The sequence below is a fragment of the Ictalurus punctatus genome, chromosome 13, assembly GCF_001660625.3.
Source record: "Ictalurus punctatus breed USDA103 chromosome 13, Coco_2.0, whole genome shotgun sequence".
Taxonomy (NCBI): Eukaryota; Metazoa; Chordata; class Actinopteri; order Siluriformes; family Ictaluridae; genus Ictalurus; species Ictalurus punctatus.
The window spans coordinates 10,471,442-10,484,389 of NC_030428.2; the positions used below are offsets into that span (position 1 = coordinate 10,471,442).

The window sequence follows — 12,948 nt, forward strand, 5'->3', positions numbered from 1 at the left end:
TTAATTCAGTAATGGTGATATTTAATTTAGCACTGTATATGTTGAGCAATGCTAATTCATTGCTAGAAATATTAATTCAGCAATGTCAGTGTTAATTCAGAACAATAACTGGTAATTCAGCATTATTACTTTAAAGCATCAGTAGTGGTGTTAATTCATGACTGTAGATGTGCATTGAGATGTGTCGGGAACTTGGGTACGTCACCACTATAATATTACCTCAACACTGCTTTTGTTAGTTCAGCACTGTAATGTTGATTCAGCACTGTTTTGGTGTTAGTTCAACACTACAATGTTAATTCAGAACTATTGATATTGAACACTACAATGTTAGTTCAGCACTGTTGGTATTAGTTTAACAATATGAAGTTAATTGGTGTTAGTTGAGCCCAATAATGTAAATGTAGCACTGCTTGTATTCATTCAGCACTGTCAGTCTTGATTCAGATCATTAAGTGTTAAATAAACACTTTCTAAATGAATTAATGGTAATGTTTATTCAATACTGTCACTGCCAACTGTGCTAGGTCAGTTCAGGATTGTTGGTGTTAATTCGGAACTATTAGTGTTAATTAGTTTTGATACCGTTGATATTAAACACTAGAATGTTAATTGAGCATTGTTAGTGTTAGTTCAGAACTATACTGTACATCTACACCTATATTAATACTTATTAGTGTTAATTCAATACTGTAGGTGTTAAATTGGAACTATTTGTGTGAATTCAATACTGTAGGTGTTAATTTGGAAGTGTTAATGTTAATTCACTATTGTGTATGTTAATTCAGAACTATTGTGGGTACGGTGGCTTAGTGATTAGCATGTTTGCTTCACACCTCCAGGGTTGCGGGTTTGATTCCCGCTGCCAACCTGTGTGTGCGGAGTTATCCCCGTGCTTTGGGGGTTTCTTCCGAGTACTCCAGTTTCCTCCCCCAGTCCGATGATTGGCATTTCCAAATTGTCTGTAGTATGTGACTGTGCCCTGCACTGGGTCAGCACCCCATCCAGAGTGTCCCCCGCCTTGTGTCCCAAGTCCCCTGGGATAGGCTCCTGCATCCCCACAACCCTGTGTAAGATTAACAGTACAGACAATGAAGGAATTAATGAATTCAGAAATATTAGTATTAATTCAGCACTGCAGGGGTTAAATTCAGTATTGTAGTTGTTACTTCAGGACTGTATCTGTTAATTCTGTTTTGTATATAAGAATTCAGAACTATTAGTGTAAATTCAGCACTGTATGTGTTACTTCAGTAGTCTAGGTGTTAATTTAAAACTATTAGTGTTAATTCAGTACTGTAGAAGTTAATTCAGTAGTGTAGGTGTTAATTTAAAACTATTAGTGTTAATTCAGTACTGTAGAAGTTAATTCAGTAGTGTAGGTGTTAATTTAAAACTATTAGTGTTAATTCAGCACTGTAAGTGTTAATTCAGTACTGTATGTATTATTTCAGTGCTTTAGGTGTTAACTGAGAGCTATTAGTGTTAATTCAGTACTGTAGGTGTTAATTCAGGACTGTTAGTATTAATTCAGTACTGTATGTGTTAATACAGTACTGTATGTGTTAATTCAGGACTGTTAGTATTAATTCAGTACTGTATGTGTTAATTCAGAACTATGAGTGTTAATTCAGTACTGTAGGAGTTAATTCAGAACTGTTAGTGTTAATTCAGTACTGTAGGTGTTAGTGTTAATTCATTACTGTAGGTGTTAATTCAGTACTGTAGGTGTTAATTCATAACTGTTAGTATTAATTCAGTACAGTATGTGTTATTTCAGTACTGCAGGTGTTCATTCAGAACTGTTAGTGTTAGTCCAGCACTGAAGGTGAGCTTATTAGTCTATATAGTAGAACAAGTTTGTGCATGGACCTACTATGATCTATGTTAATAATAATATATATATATATATATATATATATATATATATATATATATATATATATATACACACACACACACACATATATATATATATATATATATATATATATATATATATATATATATATATATATATATATATTGGGTAAACAAAAACAACAAACAAAGCTCAGGAGACTTTAATTGCAGTCTCACCCTTGACACATTGCATACTCCGCACACTCGCTGCTTTGGTCCTGAATGTTTAAGTAGGCTACAATGGAGATGAAACACGCCTTCAGCTACGACCCTCCAATCAAAGGGAGCGTTAAGATGCGCTCGCGTTAAAGCAGTGCAGGACAAGGAGAGTAATTCCCCGGGGAAGTCACCGTCAGAAAGACAGAAAGAAACACAGAACACTTAGCACGAGCGCTGTCTTTTTATTTATTGTAATTTAGTCTGTTTTATTTTATTCTTTTTTTTCCCCCCCACACACACTTTTTTTTTCTATTTCGCGCGCGAGCGTTTACGCGCTGAGGTAGCGGCGCTCAGACATGGACCTGGAGACACTCCGTTCTTTTCGGTGGCGTTCACCTTCACGGCGCTTTAAAGTTAAACCGGTAACTTCTTGAACACAATGGCGGCCGTCAGTCTCCCTTCAGAGGGATGGCAAGTTCTCGCGGACCTCCGCCGGACCCTTGGAGACTCGCGCACAAACTTGTAGCCATGTTGTGGTTCGGCGTCGCGTGCGCTTTCCTCCTGTACTTCCTGCGATGCTGCGAATCCGAAGTGACGGAAAGTTTCAGCCTAAGTCGCGACGAGGCGCCGCTCGGAACGGGACGCTACGGTGAGAGGAACGGGACGGTTAGTGTCGGAGGAGACGGGAGGAGAAGGAAGAGGAGCGCGGGAGACGATGCGGATGAAGTGGGCTCGATGAAGGAGAAGGACTGGAGGGGCGCGCGCAGGCTGCCGCACGCGCTCATTATCGGCGTGAAGAAAGGCGGCACGCGCGCGCTGCTCGAGTTCCTGAGGCTTCACCCGGACATCCGCGCGCTCGGATCCGAGCCGCACTTCTTCGACCGGCACTACGCACGCGGCCTCACCTGGTACAGGTGAGAGAGAGAGAGAGAGAGAGAGAGAGAGAGAGATTGTGCTTGAATGAGAAGTCTTTTTTTTTTTTTAATTAGATTAAAACAGAATAAATGCTTAAATGGTCGAAATCACTCATGCAGTATTGACTTATTTGAATTAATTTAATTCCACTCACCAAGTAGAAGGTTTTAGATATGGGGAGGGTAGAAGTTTTAAGACATGGGGAGGGTAGAAGATTTTAGACATGGGGAGGGTAGAAGTTTTAAGACATGGGGAGGGTAGAAGGTTTAAGACATGGGGAGGGTAGAAGGTTTAAGACATGGGGAGGGTAGAAGGTTTTAGACATAGAGTGGGTAGACAGTTTTAGACATGGGGAGGGCAGAAGGTTTTAGATAAAATGATTTACACATGGTAGATAGAAGATTTTAGATATGGGGTAGGTAAAAGGTATTAGACGTAGGAAGGTTAGAAGGTTTTAGACATGGGGTAGGTAAAAGGTATTAGACATGGGGTGGGTAGAAGGATTTAGACATGGAGTGGGTAGACGGTTTTAGACATGGGGTAGATAGAAGGTTTTAGACATGGGGTAGGTAAAAGGTCATAGACATAGGGAGGGTAGAAGGTTTTAGATATGGAGTAAATAGGATGTTTTAGACATAGGGTAGGTAGGAGGTTTTAGACATGGGGTAGGTAAAAGGTGTTAGATATGGGGTGGGTAAAAGGTTTTAGACATTGAGTAGGTCAAAGATTTTAGACATGTGGTTTCAGTGAGCACGGTAAGGCGCGTACTAAACGCAGAAGGTTTCCACGCCAGAACTCCAAGACGTACACCACTACTGACCCAAAAGCACAAGAAAAGTCGGCTCAAAACCATATAAATAACCCACAGACGTTTTGGAATTCTGTTCTGTGGAGTGATGAAACAAAACTGGAACTTTTCGGCACGATGGATCAGCGGTATGTTTGGAGAAAGAAGAATGAAGAAAGAACACTCTGTCCACAGTCGAGCATGGTGGTGGCTCGGTGATGCTCTGGGGCTGCCTTGCATTCTCTGGCACTGGAAACCTGCAGCATGTGGAAGGCGAGATGGATTCATTGAAGTATCAGGAAATCCTAGGAGAAAACTTCATGCCGTCTGTGAGGAAGCTGAAGCTTGGGTGTCATTGGACCTTCCAACAGGACAATGATCCCAAGCATACCTCAAATTCCACCAAGGCTTGGTTGCAGAGGAAGTCCTGGAAGATTCTACAGGGTCATCACAGTCACCTGACTTCAACGCCGTAGAAAATCTCTGGTGGGATTTGAAGAAGGCGGTTGCAGCACGCAAACCCAAGAATATTACTGAACTGGAGGCCATTGGAATGGGCTAAGATTCCTCAGGAACGCTGCCAGAAGCTATGCTTCTCATTTGTAGCAAAAGGGTGCTCTTCTAAGTGCTCTACATACTGAAGATGCTTGCCATGAAGGGGTTGAATAATTTTGAAACTGGAGAAATGATTATATAGATATATATATATATATATATATATATATATATATATTTTCTTTACGTTGACCACTGTAACTGCTTTATTCAACATGTATTAATATAACACTGTTAGTATTCATTCAGCACTGTAGGTGTTAATTAAACACTGTTGGAGTTTTTTCAGCATTGCAGGTTCTCCTGTGCACAGCAGGCCTGTATGCACGGCCAAGTTCTGATCCTGTATCAGGAGTCCAGCAGAGTCTGGTAATATTCTTGCTCTTAGACACCTGATTCAACATCACCATTTAAATGACAAGGTTTTGAAGGTGTGTAAGAGCAGGAAAATCACCACACTCTGCTGGACTTCAGATACACAGAGTTATACTCTACTGTACTGGTCCAATCAGGATTGATGTGAAACAGGAAATAACGTTACAGTAGCATCTGTGAATGAAAGGAATAAGGTAACCTCTCCAGTCTCAATCCTCAACACAGGATAAGTTCTTAGCATTAATCATCATTGGGACAGATGTGACATTAGACAGCTTCTTGAATCTCTGATTAACATAATACATGTTTGTAGAAATATGTGACTCAAAGAGATGATAGCTAATAAGGTTGATGTAGTTTTCCATGATTCTAACAGATTCATGAGCAGATCGATGTGTTCGATTGCAATTTTCAAATCTTATTAGAAAAGAAAAGCTATTTCATTCGGAACATTCTAGGTTTAGATTCATTAAAATGAAGTAAAAGGCCATTAATATTCAGTCGGTAAGCCACGCCAAATAATTTAATAGCCTATTTAACACCATAAATCTCTGGTTGCTTAGAGTTGGCAAAACCCAATTATTTACCATTTAGCTGTTTGGCTAATTGTTTTGTCAATTCACACATGATTATACTTCAACCCTGGTTGTCACGGATCCCCCATTAGACACACACAGATGCACAAATCTCTCACAATCTTTACACATCCTTTACACATCCTGTGATGCAGAGCTGTAACATTATTTTCAATTATTTTTATGATGTTTTCCTTATTCACCCTTCTACATCAGTAAGATGCAAAATATGATAAAAAAAAAATAATAATAATTAAGGCATGCTGATATCACACTGACCAAACTGATCTGTAATGTATTGACTGCTCGATACTTTTTGCTCCAATATTCATTATGGTCATAAGTACATGGGGTGTGTTTGATGTGGACACAGACACCCTCAGTGTCATACACAGAAGATCTATGAGCAGAGATGGGGCAGATTGTCATCTCTTCAGGAACAGATGGACCCCACAGCATGGCCACACCACTTGACATTATAGTGAGCCCTGTCAATTGATCTTTAACCCAAGTCACTTTTTCCACTGGCGATAATGATGTGCGCCAGGCACTTCATAAGGTCAGGGGAGCTTGCGGACAAGTCAGGCTGCGACGATCATGCTGTGGAGCAAAGCACTCGTTAATCATGTTGAAATCTATAGTTAGTTAGTTAGTTAGATTTACATTTATATAGCGCTTTTCTAGACACTCAAAACGCTTTACATAGTATTGGGGAGGGGGACTCCTCAAACCACCACTGGTGTGTAGAATCCACCTGGATGATGCGTGTGACGGCAGCCATAGTGCACCAGAACGCCCACCACACACCAGCTATTAGTGGAGAGGAAAGAGTGATGTAGCCAATTCAGGGATGAGGATTATTAGGGGTCCATGATAGAGAAGGGCCAACTGGGGAATCTAAGAGGGGAAAGTGCTGCTGCAAATCTTAAAAAAATAAATAAATAAACAACGGTAAAGCTCAGATATGATCTTAAATGAGACGGGGTGATAGATGAAGTTCTCGTGGCCTGTTACCAATCGATTGCCCTGGCGCTTGACCTTGAGCTTGATGCGAGCATGAATCCAGTGAGCTTTGGTCAGCACAGATTCAGTTACAATTAGCAAGAGGCTCCATCCTGCTGAGGCATAAAACCACACACAGGCTACTAGCTCATGTTTCATCATGGCAACACTGTCACTTTCCTGTAAGGAAGCGATTTTCCAGAACGGTATCCTTAGCAGCGCGTGATATTTGTGCACCGTCTGTAAACCTGCAGGGAAATTTAGTTTCAGCTACGTGGGCGTTTAAGTGCATGCGAAAAGAGGTAAAAGAGCTCGAGCGTGCTCGGATGTATTCCCCACCTTAAATCAGCAGCATGTTCGTGGAATATCCTGAGAGCGCCTTAAAACACCCATAGGTGTACATTTTCACTTTCTGTCCCATCGATAATATTGATTTTGGTACACCAGAGAGGCTGGGGAGTTTAACCTGTAGGACCGAGGCACCCAGGAAGATGAGCGGACATTTATTTGTCATTAAAATGTCTACTCATCCTCACACACATGCACCGTCACTTATCTGATGCCATTGCATTGTCTGAATTCATTTGCAATTCATAGAAATGTCATTAAGATGGAAATTTAAATTCATACCCATTATTTACAAGGCGCATATAAACACATTATTCACAGACATGGAATAATAATTGGCTGGTAATTCTGCGTGCTCGGTAAATGAGGACAAACTATGTGATATTCTGCCATAGAGGAAGTGAGATTTATCTCACACTAGCACCTCAATCTAGTTTAGTATTTCCTTCATGACTATTTGATAAGTCTGTGCTGGAGGCAAGGCGAGTTGTTTGAGATTGTCATGAATTATTGATATTTTCTTTCAATATTGCCACTACAACTATTTTCTGCATATTTACATCCGAATGGCTGCATAGCAGTCGTATGGTAAATGTAATGTATTTGATTTGTGTTATGGAAAGCTTTGTAGAAATCTGTTTGTATGGAAATGGAAACCCATAGCTGAACCAAAATTGAGTTCAAATGGCATCATTTGAATTTGAAATTGAAATTATTCATGAACAAAGAGTAGTTCATAACCCAGTTCAACATTTGAACCAAAGCTAGACTGTGAATGTGGCATGAATGTGTTTGGCTGCTGTATGATATGTACGATATCATATTATTCTAAACAATCATTTAATATAATGGCTAATATCTCCTAAGATTTGTCTCCGTTCGTATGAGGGGAGCAGGTGTGATTGAAAGCAGGAATATGTTATAGTTCATGAAACTGCCATAAGGCCTAGACACTTGGTTTATAATTCAGCTCTCATTAGGTACCTCGTGGCAAGCGTGGGGGTTTACTGGGGGTTGGGAGGGGTGTAATCTGCACCCCTCTATGATGATGGATGTCTATTGGAAGTGGACTGAGCATAGTTGCAATTGACTGGAACATTAATGACTACCACACAACGAATTGGATGGCTGGGTCGAAACACATATGCACTCACACAAACACACACCCATGTCAACACTTCATGTTGTGACTATAGGATTTCAGAAGAGTTCAACTTAATTAACTCATAATACAATATGTACTGTTCCAAAGCATTTTAAATATTGTATCGTTTATGTCACTGTATATTTGCTAGGTAGTGATACTTCCTGTTTGATAGATTTCGAGACAACGCTACAAATGCATTAAAATACAATGTGAAATATGACAACTTCCGAAGTTATGCTAACATTTTTCCAAGTAAATACGTTTTTCCAAAACATGTTGAAATCTTGTCTCATTGCATATATTCATGATTTGTTTATATTTAGTTCAACATTACAACGCAATGTAAACTGATATATGGATTGCTGTGATGTCTGTGACATTTCTAGGGTATGAAAACTTACCACTTAAACATAACACCATATAATCCAGTCCTCCTGTACGAAAAATCAAAAAATCTTGTCAGAGATGTAGGAAAATGTGACGTCTGGACAGAAGACAGGCTAATTGGCTCGTGTGTGTGTGTGTGTGTGTGTGTGTGTGTGTGTGTGTGTGTGCGCACGGCAGGCATCTGATGAGGCTGTGGAATGGCCCGTCTACACTCTCCACCTGCCCCCCTCATACCAGCTGAGGCCCACATTACCATATACCCCTATCCCGATCAATACCCACGGCACCATTTGGTTTATTCAGAATACCTCGGAGAGAGCAGTCCAAAATGCAGCCTCAATTAGGAGCAACCTATCTGCTGGCTCCTCTGGGCTGATGGGATATCACACAGCACAAATCAGTAATACGATAAACAATAGGGAAGCTTAAGAGCTTCTAGGAGAGTGTACATATTGCTAAGGGTGATGTGAAGAACTGTCAGCATAGTGCCAATGCTTAACAAACTATGCATTACTAATCCTCTGAGATCAGGCTTGCTGTTGGTGACTTGGGCAACAGTAATTAAATTTCTAGAACATGTCAGAACAAATCTATTTAATTCAAAGACTTGTTATCCAATACAGATTTGACTGCATGATAACGTGCATGGGAGTTTACACCTAATTTCAATATTTTCTCTACACATACAGAAAGCACATGTCCTTCAAGCTTTTATATGAGCTCTGTGATGCTGGTAAACAGCAAAAGCCCCAGAGTCTATTGTAAGTCAGTGAGTTTTTCCTCACAGGCTAATGTACAAAAGGCCGCTAATAGACTTTTGATTGGCAGCTCGCTTCTTATCTCAGCTTTTCTCTGCTCAGCGTAAACAGATCACTATGCACTGGAGTACTATTTATATATATGATAATTTGTGGTAGCTATAGGAATTGTCAATATCAAGTGAGCTGGTGGTAGGCGGATGGTAGTTGGTTGGGGGCACGGTGGATTAGTGGTTAACACGTTTGCCTCAAACCTCAAGGATTGGGGGTTCAAATCCTTCCTCCACTCTGTGTGTTGTCTTCACGTTCTCTTTGTCACGTTCTCCCTGTGCTTCTGGGGTTTCCTCCATGTGCTCCGGGTTTCCTTACCCAGTCCAAAGTCATGCACTGGCAGTAGGCAGATTGTCCGTATTGTGCGATTGTGCCCTGCGATGGACTGGCACCCCATCCAGGGTGTCCTCCACCTTGTGCCGGAGGTACTGAGATAGGCTCCAGGCTCCCCCGTGACCCTGTGTAGGATAAGCGGTAGGGAAAATGGAAGGATGGATGGTGGTAGTTGGGGTGGAGTGGGAGGTCTTCTAACAATATGAATAGAAGTAAGTGAATAATTAATGGACAGCTCTAATCGACTTGCTGGCTCCATAATAAGCATAGGTAAACCTACAAGTGTTTAGGCTAAGTGCTTTCCCAGATGAAGTCATTGATAATGCAATGTGGCTAAAGAATTGACTCAAGGCTGCTGTATCGATAAGAGCTTGAGAGCATTGTATTTCTGTTCGTGTGCATTGTCTTCTCTACTTTTTTTTTCTGGTCTGTAGTATTGGGTATTAGGCATTCGACTAACCTTTTGCATGAATCATCTCTTAATTGTTGATGCTTTTATTATTTTAATTGCACACATTTCTATGCATTGCACCTATCAAAGCACTTAAACTCTGAAAAACCTGTGATGATGAGATGAAAAAAAAAAAGAAGCATAAGTTAGATGTAGTCACTCTCTGAGCAGGAGGATCATTAGGCCCAGAGAGCCTTCAAGGCACTTAAGCCAAATGAGTCCCATCTGCTGGACAGAGTGAGAGAGGAGAGTAAGACACAAGCACATACATTCCTTTTTTTCTGCCTTATCTGCCTGTAACCCTCAGCTGATTGATGCATCCTGAACATCTGTGCAGCTTATAGAGCGGAGCTCAGAGAGCAGCAAGCCAGTAAGTGACACGGCCGGCCTGAGAACCGTCGGCTGATCAGCTGCAGGACAAAAAACCTTGTCACCTCATTAGCTCTCGTTCTGCAACCCCGATCTCGCCTACTAATACATATGCTGCGGGCGTGATGTGATTTATCCGATCAATACTGCACTGTGCAAAGTAATTCCAGTCTTAAGGAAAACAGATCTCAGAGCCTAGAGGAGAACAGGATAAAAACGTGAGAAGTAAAAAAAAAAAAAAAATAAAAAAATTCGTGTCTGATTTCTCTGCCATTCCTAACTCCTATGTTATGTCAATTACTTAGCGATGAATTAATGAAATGAATTGGCAATGTAAAGACAATTTATGGAAATAGATGTATAAAAGCCCTGCATTCTTGGGGATCATCCTGATGGGGGATTTTTGTTTCTCTAGCGTTTCTCTAGAAAACCTTTAAGAAAGCTAGAGCCCTAAATCATTAAAAAAAAACCACAAAACATTTTCTAACAGTGTAGTGTGGGAATAAAGGGAATTTGACTGAAGCAGGAATCACTTTTTTTTTCATATTTACAAACACTTTTATCATACAATCAGGTCAAAGTAACTTAACATAATCTCTGTAACATACAGTACTGTGCAAAAGTCTGAGGCACATGCAAAGAAATGCTGTAGAGGAAAAGATGCCTTCAGAATAATGAAATTATATGTTTCTACATAAAAAAAAAAAATACCGTAAAGAGCAGTAAACAGTAATAAATGAAACAAAATCAATATTTGGTGTTACAAAAAATGTCAATAAAAATAATAGCCTCAGGTGCAGTTTTATAAGGAAATGCGTTGTAAGTTTTATTGAGCATCTTTTATTGAGACTTTGAATGTCGCACTCGCTTCTTATTTTTGCAGCAAAACCCAGCAGCCTTCATTGTGTTTTTTGTCTGAAAAGTGTCCCTTACCACATAATATTCTGCTTTCTTTACTGACATACAAACATTTTTCTGTAACATTTCATTTTGTGCTGGAAAACTACTGTTTGGGAATCTAAAATGTTTTTTTGTACTGACTCGATAATGTAGAAGTCATAAAAAAAAAAAAACATCTATAACAAAGTTTGTTCTAAAAAAAAAAAAGGGTGCCTAAAACTTTTGCACAGTGCTATATAATACATAATCATGTTTATTAAAGAACATATGGACCTAAAGCTCTGTTTCTGTTTGCTCTTCAGGAGCATGATGCCCAAAGCGCTGGATGGCCAGATTGTGATGGAGAAAACGCCACGGTACTTTGTGACAGCCGAGACGCCCGCTCGCGTCCATGCCATGTCAAGAGACGTGAAGTTGATCGTGGTGGTGCGTGACCCCGTGACCCGCGCCATCTCCGACTACACTCAGATCGCCTCCAAGACACCGGGCATCGCCAGCTTTGAAAGCCTGGCTTTTAAAAACAGATCATCGGGTCAGGTGGACAGTCTGTGGAGCCCGGTCTACATCGGCTTGTACGCCCAACACCTGGAGCACTGGCTGGCTTATTTCCCACTCTCTCAAATCCACTTTGTCAGCGGCGAGCGGCTCGTCAGTGACCCGGCTTTCGAGCTGGGCCGTGTGCAGGACTTCCTGGGCCTGGAGCGTATTATCACAGACAAGCATTTCTACTTCAACAAGACTAAGGGCTTCCCCTGTTTGAAGAAGGCAGAGGGCAGCGCTGAGCCACACTGCTTGGGCAAAACCAAAGGCAGGACACATGTGCACGTGGAACCTGAGGTCATTCACAACCTCAGGGACTTCTACCACCCGCACAATCTGAGGTTCTACCAAATGACTGGAATGGACTTTGGGTGGAAGTGATGTGTTTTTTTTTTTTTTTTTTTCTTCTCAATCCAGACACTCAGCCTCACTCATATAAAGCAGCACAGGAAACTGTGGAGGGTATAATTGCTTTTTCTGAGTAAATATTTGATGCAGTTAGTGCTCATATTGATAGTGGAAACTCTGGGTGAGTTATGAGTCATGCACTCTGAGCAAGGGTAAATAATCATATTTGCATCTGGTGGTGTTTTTCTTAAGGCATCTTATGTGTCAGGTTTCAGGATTAAAGCAAAAACAAAACAAAACTGAGTATTAATACCTTCAGACCACAGTGGAAAGTGAAGAAGTGTTCAAACACCAGCCATAAATAATAGAGTGGATGTCATTTGTAACATACTGTAAAAGAAGTTGGACTGTAGGACTGTATGACATTCAAAACGAGGGCTGGTCCACTGGCTAGCTGAGGTGAGCTGAATCTTTTTGATCGAATGAGCCAAATAGCCATTTTTATACTATTATTATATTGCAGATTTCTGATATGGACGATCATAAAGAACAGAGCAGCGAAATCATACTTTAAACACATTTTTGTTATTTGAAAGTGTAAGTAACTTGTCATTGTGCTCATAGGTGGAGCTAATAGAAAGCATCCTACATTATACATGCATACATTACACATGCGTTCATACATTATGCATAAATCTATAAGTAACACCACTCCCTTTGAAATATGGGAATATCAAAAGAAGTGGCTGGGACATACTGGTCTATTCTTGCATAATGCACTCTTTGTGCAGCCTAAATTCACAAACAGTACTAGTTTTTAACTTCCTGTGATTGATGATGTGGTACACAGTCGCAAAGCTGAGCGGTCTGTTGCTTGCATGAATTTGCACTAATGTTAAGGAAGCCTGTTAAATTATTTTCAAATGGACGTGTGCATTTGTCATGCAATTTCGGAAACGCGAACACGTGGGGAAATAAAATTTTTTATGAATAGTGTGTGAGTGTAAGCGCATTAACACAGTCACACTGAGACAAGACATCCTCAA

The 12,948-nt window shown here is 40.5% G+C and overlaps 1 protein-coding gene across 1 annotated transcript; it reads left to right on the forward strand.

The window, feature by feature from the left end:
* The first annotated feature begins 2,085 nt into the window (after positions 1 to 2,085).
* hs3st3l (heparan sulfate (glucosamine) 3-O-sulfotransferase 3-like) lies at positions 2,086 to 12,922 on the forward strand. Its single transcript, XM_017483236.3, has 2 exons — positions 2,086 to 2,975; positions 11,317 to 12,922. Exons 1-2 carry the CDS (start codon positions 2,530 to 2,532, stop codon positions 11,933 to 11,935), a joined length of 1,065 nt encoding a protein of 354 aa, XP_017338725.1. The 5' UTR covers positions 2,086 to 2,529; the 3' UTR covers positions 11,936 to 12,922.
* The last annotated feature ends 26 nt before the right edge of the window (positions 12,923 to 12,948 follow it).

What these genes read in the sequence shown, in the direction of transcription:
- hs3st3l (XM_017483236.3), top strand. Translation starts at nt 2,530, where the DNA reads ATGGCAAGTTCTCGCGGACCTCCGCCGGACCCTTGGAGACTCGCGCAC. An exon ending in CGCGGCCTCACCTGGTACAG is followed by an intron (nt 2,976 to 11,316) that starts GTGAGAGAGAGA and finishes TTTGCTCTTCAG; the next exon opens with GAGCATGATGCCCAAAGCGC.